Below are 25157 nucleotides of genomic sequence, written 5' to 3' on the forward strand. Positions count from 1 at the left end.
TTTTTTTCCTGTGCAGTTTGTTGGGAGGCCAGAGATAGATGTTTTTGGCAAGAAATTTGGTTTGAACTCAAACTGTATGTTGCCGTCTAACCATTAGGCCTTTGCCTCTTTTTCGATGAAGAGTTACGGATGGTGAATTTTCCATTAGCATGTGTTTTTTATTGGAGAACCTTGTAAATGGGCAGCTCTTTTTTTCAATTACCTAGCTCAAGAGTTAAGCGTTATGTTGAATTAAGAATTGTGTCAGTAATATACATCACTTCTGTATTTAAGAAGTAATTACTTCTGCACCGTTTATTTCTGGTATGGTGACTTTCCTGCAAATATCTACCTCTTTCTGTTTACATTCTTTGTTTTTGACTTTTGTCCTACTTTCTTTTTGTGTTCTCTTTCAATTTGACCTTAAAGGGACTTCTGCTAGCGAACCTTTAAAGGGACTTCTGCAAGGGCCATTATAAATATGCTGAATCCCTTAATGTAACTGGTAGAACATTAGTTTCTAATACCTTTCTTTTTTTCTTATTTACCGTGCCTAATCAGTCTCCAACTTCCAGATCCATTTATGAATACACTGTGAAAACTGATCAGCTTTCCCCTGCTGTCAGTGTGTATCTTCCTTTTCTTTTTTTTGGTAATATGCTTAAGCATGAATAATTTTTCCCATTTTGTTGTTGACATACATAGAATCTTTGAGATATGCTTAGCATACTGCTTTTAAATACAATGTCAAGGTCGTTGTTAAATGGACTTCAGTTGAAGAGAATGATTTCAAATTGCAACACTTTAAGTAATCTGTCCAAAAATGGTACCAAAATGCTGTGAGGAAAAACATAATAAAAAAAGAAATTAATTCATTAGTGTTCTATGGAAAGTACTCAGTGCATACTTGAGTATTATTAATTAATAATTATTTAGATGGATAGGGTGCTAAGTTGAAAATGATATTCTGGTGCAAGTCTTAGTAAGCAGTAGATCTTCACATTTTTATGACCTTAAGGGAGATACCTTGTCATGCTGGCAGGCGTGGCAGATAGTGACAAGAAATGAAACTATAGAACTGCCTGAACTCAGTGCTGTGGGGGGGATGAGGACAAGAACAAGGTTTGCAGAGTAAATTCTGAATGAATGGGTCCTCGTGTTTTCTGACAGACGTGTATGTTTTATTCATTGAAAAGGTTCAGAACTGGTTTTAAGTTAATATTAGTATACCGGTTGTTTTTTAGAAACCTGTAGACTAACTGGTTTATGTTAGTGAGCGAGTTTTCATCATGTGAGCACATAGCCTGATAAAACTGTGGCGTGCCTGCTCTGGATAGGCCTGACTAATTGTTTTACTGTTGTAGAACTCAACAGATAGCCCTCGTTCTTTCTCTAATGTCATTTTTTATGTTCTTATCAAATTTGTAGTGACCTAGTCAAATTGCAAAAGTGCAAATATCTTTTCCTGGGAAAGGTAAATAGACGTATGCTATATTTTTTCTTAATCGAAAATTGCATAGTGTATGTATAGACTGTAAAATCCATAGGACGTTGGCATTGCTTCATGTATGTTCTGAAGTCACCTTTGGAGTTTATGCTTATAAATTAATGGGTAGCAAATAATCTTTTTTTATCTTACTAAGAATATTGGCCTAGACTGTGATTTGCTGTAGGATAAGTATTACAGCTTGCTTATCCAGTTGGAGTGATTACTGTTTTAAACTCAGGATTAGCAATTTGGTTTGTTTGGTCTTTTGGAAAAGAATCTTCATTTGGTCTGTGTTCTCTTTAAAATACGTACGTGCCTGGTCCTATGCAAGTATTTCTGGTCTCAAAAGTAAGCATGATTTGTGACAGTAATTCAAATAAATCTATTGCACACTGTATTGTTGCATAACATTCCAAGTTAAATGTCACCTGTTCAGTCTACTGCTGAACAAGAACTGTCCATTATTAACTGAAGAAATGCAAGAGTTAAATTTTATTAAAATCGGGACCAGTAAAAATCACCATTTAGTTCTTCTGATCTAAGAAATAACTTTTTAATTCTGTTTGGTAAACAGGGCTTTCCTGCCTCATTTATGTGGAACTGAGAGAAGGTAAATATTTGAAATATGTTTACAATTTTTCTTTTTTCCAAACATGTGTTTTTGACTGACTTCACAAGCATGCAAATTACGGGGGAGATTCACTCACTGCTTTCATTTGCCTGTGTTTTTGCTATGGAGATTCCATCTGCATTGGTTGCAGACTGTCCATGTTCTGGGAAAACAAACCTTTTACCTATAATCACGTATACCTCTAGATTTCATCCATGTATTCTACTAAGTTACTACTGTACAATTTTATTTTTTCTTCACTCTTCCATGTTAGAATAATTACCATATTTCCATGAGGCTTTCCTTACTTGCTGTAGAAAAAAAGTGAGATGGCTCAATGGTAGAGGCGTAGAGAAACAGTGAGAAATGTAGTTTCTGTTCATATTTAAGCACTTGATTTTCTCTTGGGGTTTTTTGGGGCGTGGGTGTTTTCCTGATAAATCTCTTATGGGGAGAGTTTACTCCAGAGAGACAGCGTTCTATTCATACTTTTCAAGATCTTTAGAGATATTTAGGAAAAATTATGCATTCTGTTCTCCTCTACACGAAAAGGTCATGCGTAATTGTCAGGTTGTCCCCATAACATCACTTGCATTTACCTTTTCTTTTTCTGGTCTTACAGCAAACCTGTTGTGCAGTGTGTTTCTTGACTGTGTTAATAAAACTGAAGCAGTCTAAAGTATGGGTGGTCATATGGTTAAGATTCTGGACTTGAAGAATCTTTGGGTTTGTGCATCTGTTACAGATATCCTATATGACCAGTGTGATTATGGAGAAGCAGTTTAATCTGCCTTTGGCTTCCCATTTGTTAAATTAAGATAGGGGTTATTTATTGCTGCTACTGAAGTCTTGTGTATTTAGATGATAAACTTCTTGGCGAAGACATTTTTGTATGCTTATGTAGCAGTGAACATCTCAGATGAAACCTCAGGGCGAAACTGTAACACACACTGTTCCAGAACTATGGCATATTTATAGTGCTTGTAGTTTGGAACATAGCTCTGTCGAGCTAGCTTCTGTATTAGGAAAATGGGAAAGGTGAGTGTATTCCAGGTAATCAGTAGTGGTAGACATGGTAGTTGGAAGTCTATCGCTGTACTTTTAAGGTGATAATTGAAATACTGAGGTATTTAAAAGCAAAAAAGAATGTAGCTGACATGCATTCATTGATTAAATATTCATTGAAGTAATTGTTTCAGTTTTTAGCTTGGCAACACCTTTTCTGTATGTTAATAGCTGGAAAGCATTAACGCCATACACCACATCTGTAAATAAGTATTTTTGTTTTGTTATCAGTGCCTGAGGCTTTCCTTGCTCCTGTGTAATATGCTGAGTGGTTTTAGTTGCCAGAGCATTTCCATTTAAGGCACTGGTGGGTTTTGTTGTTTTGGTTTTTTGTTGGTTTTTTTTTGTTAACTTCAAAGTACTGGTTTCTATTCCATAAACTTGAAGAGTGATCCTTTTGGTGTAGTACACTGTTTTGTGGGAAGCATTGATAAAGGAGTTGGAGGGTCCATTTTTAGTAAAAATACACATCTTGTAATTGATTCTTGTATAATGATGGCTTAGTAGAAAAGCTAGCTGTTTATAGAAACTGAGAAATATTTTCTATTGGCAGTTGTATGTAATTGCATCATTTCATAAAATGTAAAGATTGGGGAACTTGTCAGAATATAGAAAAATTAATCAAAACTTGGTCTCAGCAATATGTTTGAAAGTCTGGAGGCTATCAGACATAGGTTGAATAAGTAGTGCTGCGTGCATGTTTGCTATCTTTGCAGCACTGTAAAAGACCTTTCAGTTTCAGATGCTTAAATGTGTTTACCTGCCAGTGTTCCACCTGTAGCATTACAAGTTAGTTAATTTATAACTAGAAGAAAAGCAAATGATAGAAAGGACTATATTTACTTTCCCCAAAATTTATTTTCTGTATTTGTCACTGGAAATCTTGGAGTGGTTTCAAAAGCCACTGTGTATAAGCACTTCTAATTCCTACTTTTATGTTTACTCCATGTAGTATATGGGTAGAAGATAAAAATTCATTTTTATCTTTTTATCTTCAGCTACTAACACAGGGCCCTAAGAGGCTGGCTAGTTGTTTAACCGGTCTCCCTTGTCCATGCCCCTGCGGGACCTTCTGCGTGCTGTTGGTTGAGACCGGCGCAGGGCTTGGTCGTTGAATGTGTTCAGCATGGGGGGCCATCGCAACCACACAAAACCAGTCTTTGAAGTGCTTCAAAGGACACCTAGCATGCCGTACCTGAGGGAGAATCCCTTCACAGCCCCGAGGCTTCTGAGAGCATTGGTTGGTGATGGAAGCAGTCTTTAAAAATGTGCTAGCTCCATCTTGTGGGGCAGCGACTTTAGTGTGGGTTGAAAGTGGGTTTTGAAGGTGTCTGCTTGGCTAGCAAACACTGTACCTGGCCATTGGTAACCCTGTCGGCATCTTCAGCAGCATTTGGGAAGAGGCAGTTCTGTTAGCGCTAGCTTGAAGAGTCCAGAAAGCCAGCAAATGCAGTTCTGTTGCGTAGGTGGTTTGGGTTTGGTGAATGCTAGGTGACTGGCATTAACGGTGGGTGAATGGCAGCTTGTTTTAGTTTGGTGTGGAAATTTGCTGTGTGCAAGTAATACATGCTTTCGCTTGAAGATAAATATTGAGTTCAAATCATAATAATGCAGTGCTATGTCTGAGATCTTAATTTGTGTCAGAATTTTTCTTGTAACCATAATTTCCTCAGTGAGGTGACTAGAATTGTAATTTTGTTGTGGCATAACGTGTTTCCCTGTTGTGTATTATAATAGCAAAGATAGCATGCTGCACAGACACTAATTATTCCATCCTCGGTATGTCTTCCAGGGAAAACATGGGTGTACTTGATCCTCCTCCTCTGTAACACAAGAACAGGGTTTAAATATATCTATTTCGGCCCAGATACTTTTACAATGCCCAGCTAGAGCTTGTGATATCAAATATTAATGCAAATTTTTTCAAGAATTAAAGTAATAAGTAAAATATGTTTTGATACAAATATTACCTGGAATGTTTACATCTGGAGCATTGCAGCTTTTTTCTAGTTCACAAGCCAAATAACAAATCAAGCCATACAAAAATAAAATTAGTGCTGTCAAAACTTCAGACAAAGAAGTAAAAATGACTGCTGACTGTAGAAGTAAGAATGTAGTTGCTTTTCATTTAATGGCATGTGATTGTGATGGTAATGAAGTGAAAGACTTCATCTCAAAAATCACCCAGAACTGCAAAGTGCTTTCTGTCTTGCCAGTGATACCTGTCCTAGAAGATTAAAAAGTACTTTCCTTTTTTTTTTTTTTTTTTTTTTTTTTTTGGAAATGTCTTGAGGAAAGTATTTTGGTAGTTTGTTTCTCCTCTTACACAAACAAGAATTGTGCTGAGGTACACAATTAGAGAAAAAATATTTTAAAATAATTAATGGTAAATATTTATCTGACAGTCTGTTTAAAATTATGCTGATAATAGCAGCTTCTACTTGCATGTTCTCAGAGCCATCAAATGTGCAGTCTCTCCTGAGATCAAGATCCATTTATATTTGGTCTCACTTGAAAATAAAGCACCTTTCAAGTTAAGCTGTTTAAGATGAAGGCCTTTGTCTCAAATGTGAATTTCGTATGGTGTATTTTATTTTCAGTTGATCTAAATTGAAAAATAAGGTTTGCATTTCTGCTAAGACCATTTAACCTTGAACAAGCTAATCCAATTATATAGGAGGAAAAGGAAATTCCCTGTACATGTGTTTTAGTGAAAGTTGGATGGCTGATAGGGGAAATAATAGAGGCCTGTTTATATATTCATGTTATGAATCAGAATTATCAGTCATTGCTTTTTGTTTGGCCAGCTGATGGACCAAGTGTGCTGCTACAAACACTTCTGCCGTACAAGGTCAATGGATTTGATCTACCTGGATATAGAGAAAAACCCAGAAATAGAATTTGTTAATTTTCTGGCTTTGTCTTTTTGCTGTGAGACTGGTTACTTTACAGCAAGTAACAAACACCATAAGAAACGTGAAGCTGCTGCTAGTCTGTACACAAAGAATAATATAGCAAGAGTAGGTTAGCTATTAAAGTCTAAGATGATAAATGGGAAATACTACTTAACACTTCTGTTTCTGGAGGAGTAGCATTAAAAATGTAGTTTGTTTGTTATATGTTCTAATGAGTGTTGGAATCTGAGGCATAAATACTACCATTTGCTGTCTGTTGAGAGGGCCGTGTATTACTGCATTAGAAAGAATAAAGGAAACTTGCGCTTTCAGCTGTCAGAGATGGAAATTCAGGAGTTCTGCTTTAGACTGTGATGACTTAATAGGCAACTCTGAATTTGTATTTCAGGTTTATGTTTATGTAAGAGGGTAGTGGGAACAGGACTGCCTTTCTTGAAAAAGTCAGTTTTCAGTGAAGAACGTGGGCAGTAAAGGCTTTACTACTGTTGTTACTTAATTGTACAATGGGTTCGTTTTGCTTTCCAGTCACTGAGATTTAACGTTATAATGGTAATCTAATACTCTTTTAAAAACTTGTCATGAACTACAGGTGGGTAATTTTTTTTTTTCAGGGATCACCTAGGATCCTGATACTGATTATAGGGGTTTTTTAACGTGTTCTAAGCTGTCTTTATAACCTAAAATTTGGTTTTCTTAAATACATGAAAATAGAATGATCACAATGTCATAATTTAGGGGTTTTGTAGTTCCTGTGTGGAAGCAAAAAAAATGATGCTGTTGTAGAATATTCCAGAGATTCTGGTATCTTAGTTTTTAGCATCTGCATTCTAAAAACAAAATGTAATCTTGTTGATTTAGCTGCACCAGGGTTGATGACTTATTTTTTTTCCTTTCCCCCCCATGAAAATACTATTTTGCATTTTACTTGCACTTTAAAGTGCTATAGCTTTCTTCTAAATGTAGAAAGATTTTCAGTTAATGTAGTTTTTGCATGTGACGCACTGAAATTTGTTATGCAAAACAAAGTGCTAGTGGCTTTCTGAACTCTTAGAATTCTTTGCAGGTTATTAGAAATCCTGTAAATAAGCTTTTGGTCCAGTAGACAGTCCTAGGTAACATACCATCCTGCAGCATTGATACATGTACTGCATCCAAGGTGTTTAACCTGTGCCCACAGACCTTGTTTGGCTCGCTTGTTTGGGTGATTAATTCGGGTGGCAGTCAGGAGGGAGCTGGACTGTTTCCCCCAGGCTCTGCAGCCTTGCAGGGGCAGGTTTCAGAGTGGTTGACTACGTCTGACAGCAACAGCCTGTTCTCCGGGTGTCATCTCTTGCTAAGGTCTGGCAGCTCATCCTGTCTCACATGAAGACGTGCACCCCCACTGCTGGGTAGAGCTGGGGACACAAGACCCCGGGAAGGATAGCAACCAGAATAGTGAGTACTCTGGGTCATAGCTTGCTTCTTCCTCAGATCTGAGTAACCTTTGGAAAAGATGTTGTGGGAAGGTGACGGGAATTCCTGTTGCACAGCCTGCTTGCCATTGTGCTTTTCCTGGGGTGATCTTGGGACAAGGTGGGCAGAGAATGGCTCATAGAACATGTGTGTTCAACTTGTGCTTCTGGGAGGTGCCAGGTAGCTGTGCAGTAAGCAATGAGATTGTGAGAGAAGAAGGGCTGTGGACACAACTTTCCTGGCCATGGGAGGAAGATACAGTACTTGGCCTTTTCAGTTGGATTAGATGTCTCTTCTTCTCAATGGTACTTCAGGAAATACGGTCTTCCTGAACAGCAAATCAGTGACTCTTCTTTGTATAGAAGTCAACTGTAAGCAAACTGTGTATTCTGTCGAGAATGAACTGTGATTTAGAGACACTGTTTTTTCTAGACTGATTTCAGACTTACATGTTTCTTGTATTGTTTCCTGGCTCAAATTGCCTGTTAAAAATTGGACTATTCCAAATTAACTCAAACTGAGGGTCAGCTTCAGCTTGGTTACAAATGCTCAGGATGCAAGTGAGGAACAAAACTGACTTAGGTATCACCTTTATCGTGCACAGTTATCACTGCATGTTGATCACTACCTCAAATTTGTAAAGTGTCCAAAGGATTGCTTTAAATGAAACTGGCCAACTGTAGCCATTTTCTGTAGTTACATGACTAACCTCTCTTAGCTGTCTGTGAAATAATTTTTCAGACCTAATTACAAATGCAAGATTGCTTTTTGCAGTAAGACAGTCCTCGATGAATGCAGCCAGATGATAAAACTGTGATAAAATGCAAAATAGCTGTGCTGTGTTTGATGGCTTGTGATGCCATGCTGAGCAACTAAAATACGAGGGGTGTGTGTGTCTTGGAAATAACATTTTTAGATTTATTTTTTTTTTTTATCTTATCACATCAGAAACAATTCCTTTATAAAAAGAAATAACTATGGTTACTTGCTGTTATTAGAAAATCTTAAAAGACAAAATTTGGTCTGTGGAAACTTTTTTAGAGTGGTGGTCGGTCTGTAGTACGTTACTGTATATGTAGGGTGGAAAGAATACTAGTGGTGTTTGACTGCTTATTGTCAACATGTGCTGCAGCTCTACCTCTGGTAAAATACCTGCAGTGCCAGACTGCTTTTGTTAACACATGCAGCATGAGTTGATGAGTACTTGTAACATTCACTCAAAAAGTGATAGGGGAGAAGAGGGATGCTGGATATACAATAAATCAGTGATACCCCGACAGAAGGGAGCGCTCAGAAAAGAAACAAGTAGAGATTGGAATCAGATTTGCAGTGAGAACAAAGATCTCTGCAAGCAGATGTGAAAACTGACTTCTGTCTCTGTTAATTGCTTTACAGATACATGTAGGCATGCTCCAAAGTTTTTTTTTGTTTAGAGGGAAGTCAGAAAATACATTTGTAATTAAGTAAAGAAATACTTGTTAATTTTGTGATTATGAAGCTTTCCTCCCTCCAAACAAATTGATTTTATTCTTTTTTACCATCTAGATAAAGCATAACTGTTGTCTGGTAGTGTGAACAGTAATAAAAATAGATTTGAGAACTTCTTCAGTTACCCAAAATGCAGTCATATGATTTTTTTTTTTTGTCTTGTGTACTAATGTTAATAGTCTCAGAAGTTTCTGTGCCCTATAAATATTTTAAGTATTGCTGGCTTTTTTCTTCCACAGTGAATGTCATGTGAAAACACTACCATATCTCTTTTTGTTTGAAACTAGTATTAATAATAGTGGCCACAAGCCTTGACATTTTATTACAAATATCATTATTACAGCATTATCTTTACCAGGAGGAGAGCCGCTGTTGGCATTTTGCTGAAGACTCTCACAACAGGACAAAAGAACAGTTTTAAAGTTTAAAGGTAGAACTGAAATGGGCAGCAGTAGCGTTGTACTTGGGTCTTCCAAAAGAATGGCAGCATTATGCAGAATGCAAAATACAATAAGCTGCTGGCTACCAGAAAGGGAAGATCTGATGAGCTGCTGTTTAGTGTTACTTAGATTGGCACCACCTACAATGAGAGGCAGGTGCCAAAAGAAGTGCTGTTTTGTCTAATTAAAAAGTGAGGAAGTTATATGAATTTGCCACAGTGGAACTGGGCAACTGGGAACTGGAGGTCACGTGTGGATTTAACAATAAAAAACCTAAAAAAAAAAAACAACCCCCAAACTAAAATAACTCAAAAAACCCCCAACCAAAACCAACCCCCAAAACCACCACAAAACTGATGCCTGTGCCTGTTTTGAAAGGGACTTGAGCTGTGTTAGAATTAACCAGTTATTTATATATCTAAATAAATAATGAAAGTTTTAATACTTGTGGAGTATCTTGTGTTTTACTGTATTCAATTGGCACTGCTTCTGACACGTATATTTTATTTGAAACTGGAGATTTGTAGTTGTAGGTAGTTTGGGATTAAAAAGGAGCTCAGTGTTTCTAGGCAGAAGTAGACTGCTTCTTGACAGCCCCTTACTGGCATTGTTAGTTCATTTTCTCACCAAAGTTTTGTATAACAAGATTGTCTTTTGTTTGATAATGTGAGTGCACGCAACCATGTGCCATAGAATGAGGGTAACTTCTTAAACAGAGATTTGAACGCAATCGAAGTAATGGTGTAATAAAATCTCTTCTACTGTTTTGCCTTGTTTAGTATGTGAACAGCATGGCAAAGATAAAAACAGCTTTTCACATTCAAAGCTGAATTTTGGAGACAGACACCAGGCAAGACTGACTGTCACAAACAGATGTGTAAATGCCCTTCCATCAGTTGTTGCTCAGCTTTTTCTTTTCCCACGGTAAATAACCTTTGTGACTCTTAAGCAGTTTCACTGTCCAGACATCTCCACAGTAGCTGAATCTGAGTAGCTTTTGTTACTTGAGCTGCAGCAGATCAGAAAGTGTGTGCAGATTTGGGAGAATACCAGTTATGTATGAAATGTTAATGTAAAAAAGAGGACTTATACTAATCTTTGAAGGTTGTTCAAAGAGTAAATTTGGTGTCTTCTTCCTTTACTCACTCAACAAGTCTGGAGTTTGTTCTCACGTCCTGTTCAGTGTCGTAGAATTTAGTGGTTTGCCCAGTGAGAGGATGTGCAGTGGAGCTGGGGTTAGGATTCAGGACATCAGAGGAGCGTGTGTTGCAACCTAGATACATGCTTCAGAAAGAGGTCTGGAAAGACATTTTCAACCTATTTTTTAAATCTTGTCCACCTGACTGTACTGTCAGGGCTTGTGGACCAAAAGTTGCCAAGGTTTTGAGTGTAGAAACATTCCTGACCCTTAAAGGGTAAAGAAGAGCCTTGCAGGTAGGCTTTCTAGTACACAAAACTGCTTTATTCCCTGAATCTCAAACTTTAAAGTAACTGAATATTAGTATGTTCCCTCTCCCTCTTAGTGTTCTAACAAAAGCAAACTGCTGCCACTGTTTAATTTTTATATGTTCAGCTTTATTGTTACTTTCTAAACTTCAGAGCCCTTCTTTCTGTGAGCATTTGTTTTTATTCTTGTGTACGAAATGACTAACTGATCTTCAGTTGCACATTCCATGTTGTCATGAGCTTTTTACACCATTGGCCCAAATGCTTTTTTGTCTGCCTGTTGCCACAGTGTTTTCTGTCAGTTGTGTTTGTGTGGAGTTTGTTCTCATTCTTATCAAGAATCACTGCACCTCTCGGAGCATGGCCTCAAAGAACAGTTTATTTTCGTTATCATGAAATTTGTATCAGATACGAGTTCCTACTGACCCTGATAACTTGCAAGTATGAGTGCATATCTTTGGTTGTCTCTGTTTTTGTTTTTTTTTACTGTGTTCTCCTTTTTGTCTTGCCTTTGCTGAAGTCTGTTTTTAAACAGCGTAATCTGAAAGTGGTGTTGCTGCTAAGAGTTCTGTTCTAGCATGTAAACCGTTGTATTAAGTGAATTTCAGTTAAGGATGGGGGGTCCCACTTTTGTCAATTTACAGCTTTGTCGCTCATTTAAGTTGCTCTAAAATTGCTTGGCTATTGGAAGCTCTGGTCCGACCATGCTTTTCAAGTTCATGTTCCTTTACTTCATGGGCCCTCTGCATCAGCAGTACTATCCATACAGATGCACAGCCAGCTGAGTTAGCTTGCTGCTCAGGCAGGGAAGTGCGTACGGAGCAGTTGTTTCTTGGCAGATGGGTGCAGTGATGCAGATACCTGCATGGCTGCCTGGGCACCCACGTTGATGCCAGTGGGCGTGCGTGGCTGGGGAGGAACCCCTTGCTGGGCTCCTGCTGAGTGTAGCCAAACTCTGTTCTGGGTCAGAGCTGATTGCGTGTGACAGTGGGGAGCAGTGACATGCGAGAGCTCGGTCATACAAATTCACATAACATCAGAATTTACGCTGGCTTTTGAATCGGGTTAATGTCCAAGTCTTCGTTGTGAGCTTTGGAAAAAAGATCTTACATGTAGCTTGACGCTGCATATGTTCTTAAAGTTTTGTCACTTGTGGTTTGCAGTGAAAGTACATAGTCCCTACAGAAATATTATCCAATTAGAAGTAAAATTCCCCAGTTCCTTTTCTATCACTGTGAAATAATTGTTCTAAAATGAATCTAAGTGTGTACAGATTGTATTTTGGGAGAGTTAATTACAAACTGTGTGGTTCAGGGATTTAGTGCAAGAAGAGGAAGAACAGTTGATGGAAGAAAGGAAAAAGAGAAAAGAAGACAAGAAGAAGAAGGAAGCTGCTCAAAAAAAGGTATGTCAAACATTAAAAAAAATAAAAACTAGTGCTTGTGGGTTACTTTTGTTTCATCACAAGTAAATACTGGTTTAGCTGTTGTAGGTTTTCAGAAGCATTTTCTTTTTAATTTAGTGTTTGAAGCTTTAAATGAACTGTCAGTTACTTAGTGGTAACTGACATATTGAACATCTTAATTGGCTTTGTGTACAGTTTCTTCAGAGATTAAATACTCTTCTGAGATGACCGTTCTTTTTCCTGATTGTCAGTTGAAGCAGTTTTGAGTTTGAAAACTTCTTCAGTGTTAGTGCATTTATTAGTAGAATAAAATTACCAATTTTTTTTAAGATGGTGGCTTTCAGCTGTGTCCTCACTTTAATATATATCTTCTTACCCTTCAGAAAGGAAACATGTCATAAGATAATTTGTATTGGGGAAGGTGGAGAAAAACAAAAATATTGACAGTAAAGGTGATTTGGGATGGAAACATCACAGAAATGCTTGTAAACGCTTCAGAATTCGTGTTTACTATCAAGTTATTAATCATGGACATTGATTCTAAGTATTGACCCTAAGCTTGAGAGGAGCTTGTAAATCTCTTTTAAAAACACGTCCATTTCAGGTTTGTTTGCTAACTGGTGGTAGCAAAGTGAACCTAACTAATAGTTTTCCTTTGATTTTACTGACGAATGCTAGATATTTATTACATAGTCAAGTAATCAGTACTCAGCTCTCCCTGTTTGTTAGCCTAAACAAAGGCGTTTGTTTTGCACTTGTACAAGATGAGTTATGTCTGATCTTGCAACAAATCTAAGTGAAATAGTGCTGGAGGGATACTCCAAGAAGAAGTATGTGCTCATATTTTAGAATGAGAGGTTCTTTTCAGCAGCTGACAGCAAAGCTGCATAATAATTTTTGGACCTCAATTGTAATTTATAGCTAATTTTCGTTATAGAATTATTTTTTTAATCAAAAGTTGTAACAGGAAAGGAACTGGTTTACTTGCAGAATTTGAATATTTTAAATAAGTGGTTTTTCATAGTTGACTTCCTCCTCAAAAATTCAGCATTTTATGAGTTTGAAAGGCATGTTTGAGAGAGTGAAATATTAGGAGAAATGAAAGCATAAATAGTTTTCTGAAAGTGGAGAGAGCAGACCTTTGCCTAAAATGGGAAGTTTTGCTTACTCTTTCTCCTGCTGTGGAGTACCTGCTAGACTGCTCAGGAGCCACGTGTCTTTATGGACGTGCTGTATTCTCAGAGTAGCAAAACGTTGAGTGTGTGGCATTTATCAGGAGTTTAAGTAGGTTCTGTGCACGAAAGAGTAGGATGCCACAAGAATGCTCATGTGCATCTTGGGAGCAAGAGGCTACATTTTTAACTACTGGATGGTACAACTTAAATTTTTGTATGTGTGCTTGCTCTTTGTCAGCTTAGTAAGTTGAAAAAGAAGGTTTTTCTCTTAAATGGTCTTGATTTCTGTAAGAGAAGTGAGGCTGTGACACTGAAGAGTCATATTAATAAAGTTTCAGTCGTCAGCCCTAGCCAGGGCTGATGTCTGAATCTAGCCAAGCATCAAATCAGTGAATCAATAAATTTTTTTTGCATTCACACATTCTATTTCTTCTCTCTTCACAGTTTTAATTATAGACAATCATTGCTTAAGTATGATTGCAAATTTATTGCACGCTATGAATATATGTGGTATCATTATTAAAAAGGGTTGTGTACAGCTACCAAAGTGGCCACAGAAAATTACATCTCATTTTGCTTTGGCACTAGTGCATTTTAAAGCGATGGTTAAGAAAACCCTAGTTTCATATAGGAAGAACTAGGATTTGTGCTGTTGAGAGGTCCTTTATGAAACCAGTTTCACTACGTTTTATAGTTAAAACCACACAATTAAGATGCACTTCCATACAAGAAATGTTTATCTCCCCATTTTTATCCTCTGATAAAATCTTACTCAAATAGATCTCTCATCTTGGCCATGTCACCAGTTGAATCTTGGAAATGAAGTACTTGCAGATTTTGCGTTTACTTTTTACTTCCTTTAAATTTCTAGGTCCCTCCCTCTTCCCCTACCGTATTCTGCAATAAAAGTAGTGGTGGTTCTTTGCTTCCAGGCAGTTTTTAACTCACTTAAAACATGTTAATTTGCAAGTTTAATTCAGTCTGTTTCATGTAGTTATCTTTCAAATTAATTTTGTCTTCTATAACATTTAAACAGCTTTCTAAGCATAAGCAATAATAGGCATGGGTTGGTTAAAGAGACACTTCTGAAGTAGATAATTAAATAACTTTAAATCATTTTAAAAGAGGGAAGTCAAAAGCTGATGTTGCTTTATGAAGTGGCACGTGCACATGTGTTTGTTCTCTTATCTGCACAAATCACTGACACTTCTTTTTTCTTGTTCTAGGCCATTGAACAAAAAATCAAAGGTAAGTTACTTTAGAGTTATTTCTATTCAGTATATTAATTTATGCATTTTTAACTATGTTAAATCAAACGGGTCACCTGAAAGCTCTTCTCAAAACTAAAAGATGGGATCCTTGAAACTTCAGTTGCACTTTTTCAAACAGTGACCACAAAAGACTAGAAGAGTAATGGCTAAGGCTTTGTTCCAGGGATTAGTCTTCTGTTCTTCCTATTTTCCCATTCTTAATTACTTACACAACACCAAGCACATACATAATACCTGGAGTTTTTCCCTTATTTGATTTTTTTTCCTTCCTCTTTTTTGCTTTGTTTGAAAAGTGCACAAACACTCTTAACACTTGAAGTTACAACCATGTGTAGATCCACATAATGGATCTGTTTGAGATTTCATTTCCAAATACTCTTAAGTGTAACGGGCATTGGGAACGCTGGATAGACAAGTAATTGATGTGTCTGGTTTTAACTAACTGTTGCATGTGGAGGGTTCATCCTGACAAAATTGTCAGATTGACAGTATCTGAAAGCTGTAATTTCGATGTTCGGTGGCAGGCTGGGAACACTGCAGTTATTCTGAATGTTTGTGGGCTTTATACAGCTCTCTGTTCCAACTGGCTTTTATAAAGGGGGAAAAAGAGATTCTTTTCACTTTCTCTTTAATTCTAACTCATAACCTGTTAGTTGGGAAGTGGATAATAATTGCGTAAGTGATCGTGTGGAGTGCTTGCTGAATCCCTGTTTTCTGGGAACATTGGGTTTAATTTAATACTTGCTTGAGCTGTGGTAGAAACAGGAGCTCGGAAGCCCTGCTTAGCAAAGATGCAATTACTGTTGGAAAAATCAAAAAGTGTTTGAAGTGCTGTTCTGACATGAAGGTAGTAAAATAGTAGAAGACATACTGCGCTTGAGAAGAGGCAAAGAAACCAATGAAAGTGTCCATTACTGAGGTGCACGTTTGAAGAAGCATCCTAGTTCGCATGAGGTTGAAATGGAGGAGGCCGGTTCTCCACATAAAAAATAATAATGCACTGATTGTCCTGCCTGCAGTACCTGAGGACTGCAGTACCAATTACTAGGTATCGGAGGAAATGTTTATGTCTGGTTTATTGAAGTGCAGTGTATACTTTAGTATGTGTCTTTAAATGAAGGGGGGGATGTGGAAGAGTAGGACCCATAGGTTTTCAGTGTGTGACGATGCTCTGCGGAGGGAGTGATGGCAGCCGGGATTCTGTGTTTTGGGGGATTCTGTGTGCTGCTTAGAGGAGGCTGACGTTTTGGTTACGGAGAATTGATCCCTTGAGGCAGAGGGAGCTCCCAGAGCGTGGTGGCTGCCGGAGCGTTAGTTCCCACAGCCGATGTCGGTAATGGGAGCTTATGTCCTGTGCGTGCAGCTGTCCTGGGGGCTTCGTTGGGCTGCGTGCAGGTCCTGGCCCTTCCAGCCTGGCTCTGGTCACTGCAGTCAGGTGGGAATCCTATGTTTGTCTTTAGGCCCAGGACTCAATAAAATTTCTGGAAGAGTATTATAATCAACAAACACTCGACTTGTGTTTTTAAAGCACCCTTTTCCAAGCAGTGCATTGAATTGCATTTGAGTACAGGCTAAGCATTTGTTTTCTTCTGTATATTCCTGCCATAAGTCTTTGAAGTTAATACACCAGATTTAAAGAATTGTGAAAGTGTTAGGTTTGTTCTGAAGTAATTAAATATATCTGAAAAGACAGTGAAGGAGGAAAATGGTAAAATACTTTGCTGTAAATAATAACATCCATTTTGAATGAACATTTGACCTCTACTTATGCTCGCTGGCATCCATGGCTGCAGAAGCAGATGGCTAAAAATAGCATGAAGACAGGAGGGCAGTGATTCTGCTCAGTAGGCCACCTGATGGCAATCTTCAAATTGAAAGAAAATACCTTTCTTTTGAAGGACAAAATAAGTCTTGGCTTTTTTTTTTTTTTTTTTTCCCTCTCTTTCTCCTTGGAAGCCTAGTGTTTACTGATGGAAGTATTAAGTTCCAACTTTAATGTTACATTATTATTAAAAGGGTATTTCAGGAAGTTTAGCAGGAATTTAGAGTTGTCAAAGAAACTCAAGCTGGCAGTCCTGATGAAGAACAGACATTATGAGATTCAGATACACAACTTTGCAACAGTTTCTATAGGAACAAAATTTGTTGCTTATGTTGCACATGGCTCTTTCATTGTTTCAACAGTTTTGCCTACTTGTATTCAGGATGCAAATTAATGTTTCATTAGTTTCCAAGTTTCCATCACGTTAATGTCTTAAATAATTTATTCTGTGCATGAGCTGAAGATAAAATACAAGAGTATAGGATCGCTAAATAATTCAGAATTATGTTCCTTCTTTCAGAAAAGTACCTGGTTAAGCGGTGGGGGTGGGTAGGGAGATTTTTTCTTGGTTTCAAGCGTGGTTTGGATGGCTCAAAAATATTGTTTTAGCTAAGGTAGAAACTGCTGTTGTACCAGCTGAAGTAGCTACCAGCGTTCATGTAAAATTATAAGACTACTACTTTCTGAGGAAGTTAATAGTGCTCATTTTTTTTTCTTCTGTTCAGGATTGGGAATGGAAGTAACAAAGGTGATGCTAATATAAACGTTTCTGGTACAAGTAGCATTTTAATATTGTAGTATTGTCATTCAAAATGCACGTATGCTGTTCTTTTGGATTTCAAATACTGTAACCTGTCTAGCTTTATACATCTGTTTTTATTAAAAGAGCGAAGAGGCAGTTCCTAGGAGTTAGAGGTGAATGTATTATTTAGCTGTTAAGTGGAAGATTTCTCCATTTGTGTGGCAGCTGGCATAAATTCGTACATCGACAAGTGCCCTCTAAGTGCTCTTGTACCGGGTATTTTAGGAAAAAATAAGTATCATTTGGAAGCCCTTATTTGTTGAGAATACTGTAGGATTGTGGGTTGTTGTGGTATTCCATCTAGCTTAACAAAATACCTGTTTTTGCTGTGTTTAATGTCAGTGCTATTAAAGAGAAATCAATCCATTTACCCTGAATTTCTCTTAAAACAGGACTCTGCAAACCACACTATGGCTGCAAGTAGCTAATGATAAGCCAGGCACTAAAGTAAATGCTATTTAAGGGGAACGTTTTGAGTTGTGTTGTATATGCTCACTTCACTAATCATGGTGTGTTTCTTGAGAATGAGATTTTATTATGAGCTGAAATATCTTTTTGCACACACTTTAATGTATACACATAATACCCTAGTGAAGTAATTTGTAGAAACTGAACAGTAATGTTGATGCTAGTGTGATGGTTAGTTATGCTGAATGCTTTTGCGTTTTGCAAAACAGTACAAGCTTGAGCTGAAAACATCTGCCAATCTTCAGTTCTGAATTCCTCTGCTTTGTAGAAGGCAGAGGCATAAAGTACTACTTTTATTGCAGAACAGAATCAACTTTGAATCAACCACTGAAACGGAAAGTGCTTTTAAAAATAGCTGGGTGTGGAATTGAAATCTCTGACTCATATTTCCCACCTTGGAAACTTCTTATTCATTTTCTTCTCTGTGAAGCAAAATTGCCTGAATACACTAACTCTTCTGTTTTTTGTCGGGTATTTTTTTTTTTTCACTTGCCTAACTGTGCTTTTCCTGATTGGAAAAACTGTTATGTTAGCTTTTAAATCTTGAAAGCAAATAGCAAAAATGAACAGAGTAAGAAATGCTTGCTGTTAAAATTACCCGTAGGAATGGCATACAACTTACCTTTGTGCGGATCTTCAGGGGTTAATGAATTGGCAAACAGTTAGATATTTTCCAGATCAGCTAGCTGAGCTTACAGCTGCGGCCATTTTTCCACAACGAAAATTCTAGCACTACATCTTACGTGTGTCAGCTTGAAAGCCAGACTTCCTCTGTTTGCCCTTCAGCATTCCAGCACTGACAACTCTTTGGGGCATGACATGCAGGGAGAGCGTTACAATACATTTTTAAGAGGTCAGCTTCAGCAGCAGCAAGAAGAAACATTTAAATGACAGCTTGGTGCTGTTCTTTGTGTGGTTTAGTAGACGATTTGATCTTTGTACGCTGATTTTGTGTGCGAGTGAGAAACTGTTTTCCATCTGCATTAAAGTTATTCGAACAGCTGCCATTTTTTTTATTGGAGGGGGAGTTTAAGTCACTGGGCCCCTACTCCAGGAGGAGTTGGCAGGCAGCACTCCTGGAGCAGTAAAATGACACCATGCTTCTCCTCCATTTTCTAATGAAATCTGCAGAGTGGGAAAGCAACACAAGTTGGAAGCGTCTTTCTTTGGAATCTCTCTGTAAACTGTAACTTCACCATCCCCTGCTTTGTGGGTTTTCAGCAGGTTTGTTCTTTATGAAAATCTGTCATTTTTAATACTCGTTTCTGTAAACTTGCTATTACTAGTCAAGCAAATTAACTGTGATAGACTGTAAGTCTGTTAATGTTATCTTTCTGCCTTAATATGGTTCAAAATAAAATACTGGTGTGCAGAACAAACTTTTATTAAACAAGCAACTTGTTTATAACAAATTAGAATGTTAAGATAATGATTAAGAGGGGTTGGAATTTATTGTAGCCATATTGGAATATTAATGTATTATTTAGTCTCCTGAGAAGTTGTGGACCAGAAAATGCTGCACAGAATAAATTGCATAACTTAAAACTTACTTTGTGGTACTTAAGGGAACAAATGCAAGGGAATTCTGTTGCACTTTGGATTAATTTAGGTTCGAAATTAATGTACAAATGTAAACTCTGCATGTTCTTTAGTATAGCTGTCTTATCTGTTAGATTTCTATTTCGTTTGCTGATCGTAGTAGAAGGAGTCACCACATTTGCTAAAGAAATGAATGCACAGAATATATGAGAAATAAAATTTTCTTAAACTGTTTTTGAAGTCCTGTTCATGTCGTAGCGTAGGGGCTTGGCAGAAAGTAGCTTGTTTATTAGTTGCACTCTTATAGTCAAATGTGATTCGATTACCAGCAAGTCCACTGGATTCTGTTACAATATGCACTTTGTCTTAAAAGTAGCTTTAATTAGGAAAGTAAAGTATTAATGTTGCTGCGTTGCAGTGCTGCCCTAAGTGTGCAACTTGCAACTCTGTTGAATGTCTTGTGGAATGTCACACAGAAATGATTTTACTTTATGCAGGAGGAGCAATTGTATGCAAATGGCAGTAGTAGTGTAGGAAAACTGAATCTCATTGATCATGTTATGGGGTGTTCTGTGAGAAACCTCTTCAAGTGAGGTGTACTTTCCATTTAAGCTGGCAGTAATAAAAAAAAATACTTTAAAAAAAAAAAAAAAAGCTTAAAAACTGGGCAGAAGACTGAAGGGTATATATGTCCCTAAGTGGTGTTGTTACTGTGTAACTACTTTGTTGGCTTGATAATGATGTGCTGGCTGCAAAAGGTGGTTGTTTCCTGAATATCACTGTCAGCACGCCTCAGGTGTAGGCTGGACTGTGCTTTAAACTGTAGAGAGTAATTAGTGTGAATCATTGCGGGAGATACATTGATAGATGAAAAAGTTAAGATTTGGGCAGTAGTTACACAGATTGTGGTATGTGAAGAAATTATTTTTTTTGTTGTTTCAAACCTTGTTGCAGTACCTAGACCACAGAAGTAGGCTAAGTGTTTATTCATTAAATTGCCGACAAATTCATAGGTCTTTGCTAAAATAGCTACCCAACCCCTGCCGCTACCCCCCCCCACCCTGCTTAGTCACTTTCAATTACTTCAATTATTTTTAAACCAGGAAATTGTAAAAGGAATAAATGGAAGTAATTTGTTTAAGACTATTTGTGAAATTCAGTTTTGATTATAACTTGTCATGTTACGTGCATCAAAACATTGTGCAAGGAATCAGAGTTACCAGCTTTTTTAATACAGGTAACAAATTGTTGGAATCTGATACGGTGTTGGTGATTTTTTTATCAACTTGCCAAATTATCTAATAGCTTTTGTATACCTTCTATTACCTGTACATTGAATTGACTTATGCCTTGGCCATTCCTCTCCTTAATTCTGTCCTTCTCCAGTCAGCTGTGAAATAGAGAGCGCTGGGTCACTGCTGTGGCGGAGCAGGGGAGGTGGTGGGGCTGTGGCGCGAGCGCGCTGGTGAGCAGCCGAAGCTGGGTGCTCCTCCGCTCCCCTTGGGACTTCCATCAAAGGCCAGTGGCTGGCCACCTGTGAAACGAGGAGGTCACTCACATCTTTCTTTTCTGCTTTGCTTAAGTAGCCTAAATGCAATATTCCATTAAAACACACCTCAATGCTGATTTGTAGGTTACATTTTATTCTAAAGGCTTTCATGTTTGTATTTTTCAAAATATGTAACTGTATTATAGAAGAAATAAAAAGAAATTATAGTCGTAAGTAACATTGACAATATTCAAACTGATTCTTTAAATAAAAGGTTAAGTTTTCATTTATTTTTTTATGTTGTGTTCACATGAATCTGTTTCTGAAAGTGGATGATAAAATAGTCTTTAAACAAATATTAAAAATTTAAAAAGCCCCAGAAGATGACATTTTCAGTCATGTAGCAACAACATTCCTGCTGCTGACATGCCAGGAAGTTGCTAAATGGAACACAGCAGGGAAATGGTTTGAGATGCTGCTCTTATGCCTCAACTCATGTATGTTTAGATGCTTCCAACGTGCAAAACTATTCTTGAAAGTAAATACAGCCTTATAGTAATGGAAATCTGATTTGTAATGGGGTGCCACCTCACTCAGCAGTGCAGAGCGGGAGCCCTTGCTGGTCCCAAGCAGTAGTGCCTGCCTCAGTTTCCCTCTGTCCTAGTGCGCATGGTCAGGCCTCTTCCATAGGCTGCCACCACCTTAGAGATGCTGTTGGAGCAGTTTGATGGAGCTGCGTCCTGAGCTCTTCTCTTGTAGGATCTCCATGAAAAAACTGTGAGGATGGCTTAAACCTGGATCACCTTTCCCCTCTGTTGGCTGCACAGCCCCAGAAGGGGTTGTGTTGCTGGGGAAGGAGTGACCTGTAGCTAGTAGGAACCTCTTGAAATGTTTGTCACTGGAGAAGTTGCATTACCAAGCTGTGCCATTGCTGTTAGCAGCAGGAATGCCACATGAGTTATGTTATTTTCCTTCAGAACTTCTAAAATTGACAGTTTCATTTTGTGAAGTGTGAAGAGTGGAAATGGTGACTTGGTCACTTAGGTAGGTCAGTGCTGAAGAAGGTTGTGATCAAGTCTTGAGCTATCTTGGAAAGTCCCAGAGTAAATGTAAACACACTTTATGGATGTCGGAGATCCAAGAAATTTGAAAAGTATATTAACATGTCAATAACATAAGGGATTGGAAGTACAGCTTACCTGTTGCAGTGGTTGGGTTGAATGGCCGTAGCACCAGGAGGCACATCCAGTAGCTTGCGGTATTCGTTCCCATCTGTTGATCCTGGCATGCTCATCAGTTCCCTACACCTGCGCACCCCTGTACTTAGCATCTTTGCTTTTGTACTCATTGTGGTGGAGGTGTTGAGTTGAGGATGTGGTTTTCCCTTTATTCAGCATCTGAGTTTGGTGTGTTCAGTCCCAGGCCACCTCTGCAAATTACCTGACCTTCATCTTGCCTTGAAGTGGCCGTGCTGTCAAGACTGAAAGATAATTTGGAGTTACAGTTGCACATTTGGCACTTTATCAATGCCAGCACGGTCCTGCTGAGCTGTGTATGGGGGCTACCTGTGCTATTAGCTTTTCCCAAGACTGACTTAAGGGTATTAATAGATTTGTCTTTGGATGTTAGGGTTGATAAAGCAGGCAAGTCTTAACAACGCATTCTGTATGTCCTGTTCACCTCTTGTTCATTTTGGGCAAGACCATAACATTTTTCTAATGTTTTTTTATATGTTATGCTTATGTTTCCCATTGGAGTAGTATTTTTTTTTTTACTTAAATATTTTTTTTAAATAATGTTTAGATGCTGAAATAAATAGGTATAGTGCTGATTTGTCAGAAAAAGCTATAGAAAGCTTGTTAGTAGTAGCATACTTTAACTGAGATAACTTTGTTAGGAGTGACAGCAAGGCATATTTCTGCTTCCAGGTCTATACTATTAAAGTTGTGTGCTTATGGGGTGATAGAGCTTCTAACGGGGAATGATTTACAACGTGAATTGGAAAAAATGCTGCCATTTCATAATATGTAAACGCGTCTAAGAATACTGACTTAGTCTACAATTTCTTAAGTTGCTGTTCTTATGAATAACTTTGTCCAACTTTCTTTTTTTTGGGGGTGGGGGCAGTGCCAGAACAAACAAAGACAAGTGTAAGCCAGCCTCAGCCTGTCACCTCTAACGGCACTTCCACAGTAACCAGCACTAATAATAATGCCAAGCGGGCCACAGCCAACAGTCAGCAGCAGCAGACCTTGCCTCGATACCCTCCTCGTGAAGTACCACCGCGATTTCGACACCAGGAACAGAAACAGCTTCTGAAACGAGGTCAGCAGTTACCAGTTATAGCTGCAAACCTGGGATCTACTCCTAAAGTATTAAACGGCCAGTCAGGAGGCAGCACTGTCACAAATAAACAGCCAGTGACCAACGGAGAAGTGCCGAACAGCAGCAAAAAACAGCCAGGTGAGGGGGCAGTACCTTATTTTTCTTTAATTAAAGTCAAATAGTTTAAGTTCCATTATCAGTGAAATATTTGAGCTAATATTAATTTCAACTTTAAATGTAGCATGATGAGATATTTTCCTATGTCACACCTTAATATTAAACGTTGCAGGATGGTTTTGACCATCTTTGTGCAAATTTCATACTGAAAGTTACGATGCCTTAGTTGCTCATTGTTGCCAGTGGTGTACAATAGACATGCCTAGTTTTGAACAGATGTTGAAGCCAATATGACCGCTGCTATGTTCTGAATTTCCAAATTTCCAGTCTTTATCCTAATAATTGATCTAAACTTGGTCATGGTACAAAGCATCTTTTTGCATCCAGCCTCGATACACAGATCTCACAAGGAAGAGCCTTTCAAACTTATTTCTCAGAGCATTCTGAACAGCATCTCAAGACTCTTTTATTTTCTCTTTTTTTTTTTCTTTCTTTTTTTTTTTTTTTCATATCCAGAGTTACAGCTAGGGTACAAACTTGTTTAGAATTACCAGAACTGATTTTTGTTGTTAGGCTAGAGGTTTTTTCTTTGTTTCATCTGCCTGAAGCTTTGGTGTCCTACAAAATGGATCAGTCTTTACCTTTATTACTATTTAAGTATAATTATCCTTTGTTATTTTGGCTTGGCATGCATTCTTTTCAAATACCCGTTTAAGAGTAGTAAACTTATCTGTTACATGTGCATAATCTGCCACTCAGTGAATGTACTAGCATGCAGTTCGGTGAGTTTTTGAGGGCAGTCTGGTTTTGACTACAAGAGAAGTAACTTTCTTTTAGGAATCTAGATTTTCAAAGGGATTTGGTATTAATGCATGCTAACACAATGTTGGGGCAGACTTTCTTATTTTTATATTTTTTATTTATTTTTTGATGTTCATATAGCAGTGATGATGTAACTTGTTTCCACAGAGTTTCTTCTGAAACTTTACTGAATTCTTAAAATTAGTGTACTGTACACCACAAAGGATGTGACTTCTAGCCCCTTCAGTTAAAAAAAAATAAATATATATTTCTGGAGTATAGCTTCGATATTTCAAGTTCTGATTAAATTTTTAGCTGTCCTCATTACTGAATCTTGAAGAAGCATTATTTAAAATGAAAGTAAACAAAGCATTGGAAGCAGTTTATCCATGTGCCCCTTGAGGGATGTATCCGATAATACTTTCCAGTGTTATTTTTGTAACATACTGATATAACTCTTCACCATTCTAAGAAGTAATTTTTAAATAGTTAGATTTGTTTTTGTTTTTTTTTTTACTTCACCAGTGTAATTTTGTTCCTGTCTGTAGTCAGGTTTAACCTTTCATATACTTGCCTGCTTCTAAGATGCAGCTTTTTCTCCAACATAATCCTCTAATGGTCAGATTCTATGGTAGCAAGTAGTGCTTTAAATAAAAATTCACATCTAATCTAAGAAGTATTACTTTTTATGCAACCTGTTAAACCTCCTAATTGTATCCAGAGGATTTTTGGAGTATACTGTCCTTCATTTCACTTTTTGTGAACACCAGCCCAATATTTAAGTAGTTGGGGTCCCATTTATGTATTGCATTCTTCCAGTTTTGCTCAATTTTGCTTGATTTTTTTCTGGTGTGGCTGGACAGCCTCTAGGCTGGGAGATGCTGACATGTCCCTGAGTGGCACTGCCACAATGCTGTACCCAGGGTCTGAGGCAACTGCTTTACTGGGAGTAGTTTGGCAGTTTGAATAATATGTTAATTATTTGAATAACATGTCTACATCCAGCTGGTAATGCAAAGGTTCTGAGAGCCTTTAGGTGAGAGAAAGGTTGCCCAAATC

The 25157-nt window shown here is 37.8% G+C and overlaps 1 protein-coding gene across 4 annotated transcripts in view; it reads left to right on the plus strand.

Moving 5' to 3' along the window:
* TNRC6A (trinucleotide repeat containing adaptor 6A) overlaps positions 1-25157 on the plus strand; it is a 52660-nt gene that overhangs the window by 1263 nt on the left and 26240 nt on the right. For all 4 annotated transcript variants that reach the window (XM_040592556.1, XM_040592557.1, XM_040592558.1 and 1 more), the window contains 4 exons: positions 2043-2078; positions 12199-12289; positions 14691-14712; positions 22983-23318. In XM_040592556.1, the coding sequence (XP_040448490.1) occupies positions 2043-2078; positions 12199-12289; positions 14691-14712; positions 22983-23318 (485 nt within the window). The remainder of the gene's footprint in view (positions 1-2042; positions 2079-12198; positions 12290-14690; positions 14713-22982; positions 23319-25157) is intronic.

The sequence above is a fragment of the Falco naumanni genome, chromosome 4, assembly GCF_017639655.2.
Source record: "Falco naumanni isolate bFalNau1 chromosome 4, bFalNau1.pat, whole genome shotgun sequence".
Taxonomy (NCBI): domain Eukaryota; kingdom Metazoa; phylum Chordata; class Aves; order Falconiformes; family Falconidae; genus Falco; species Falco naumanni.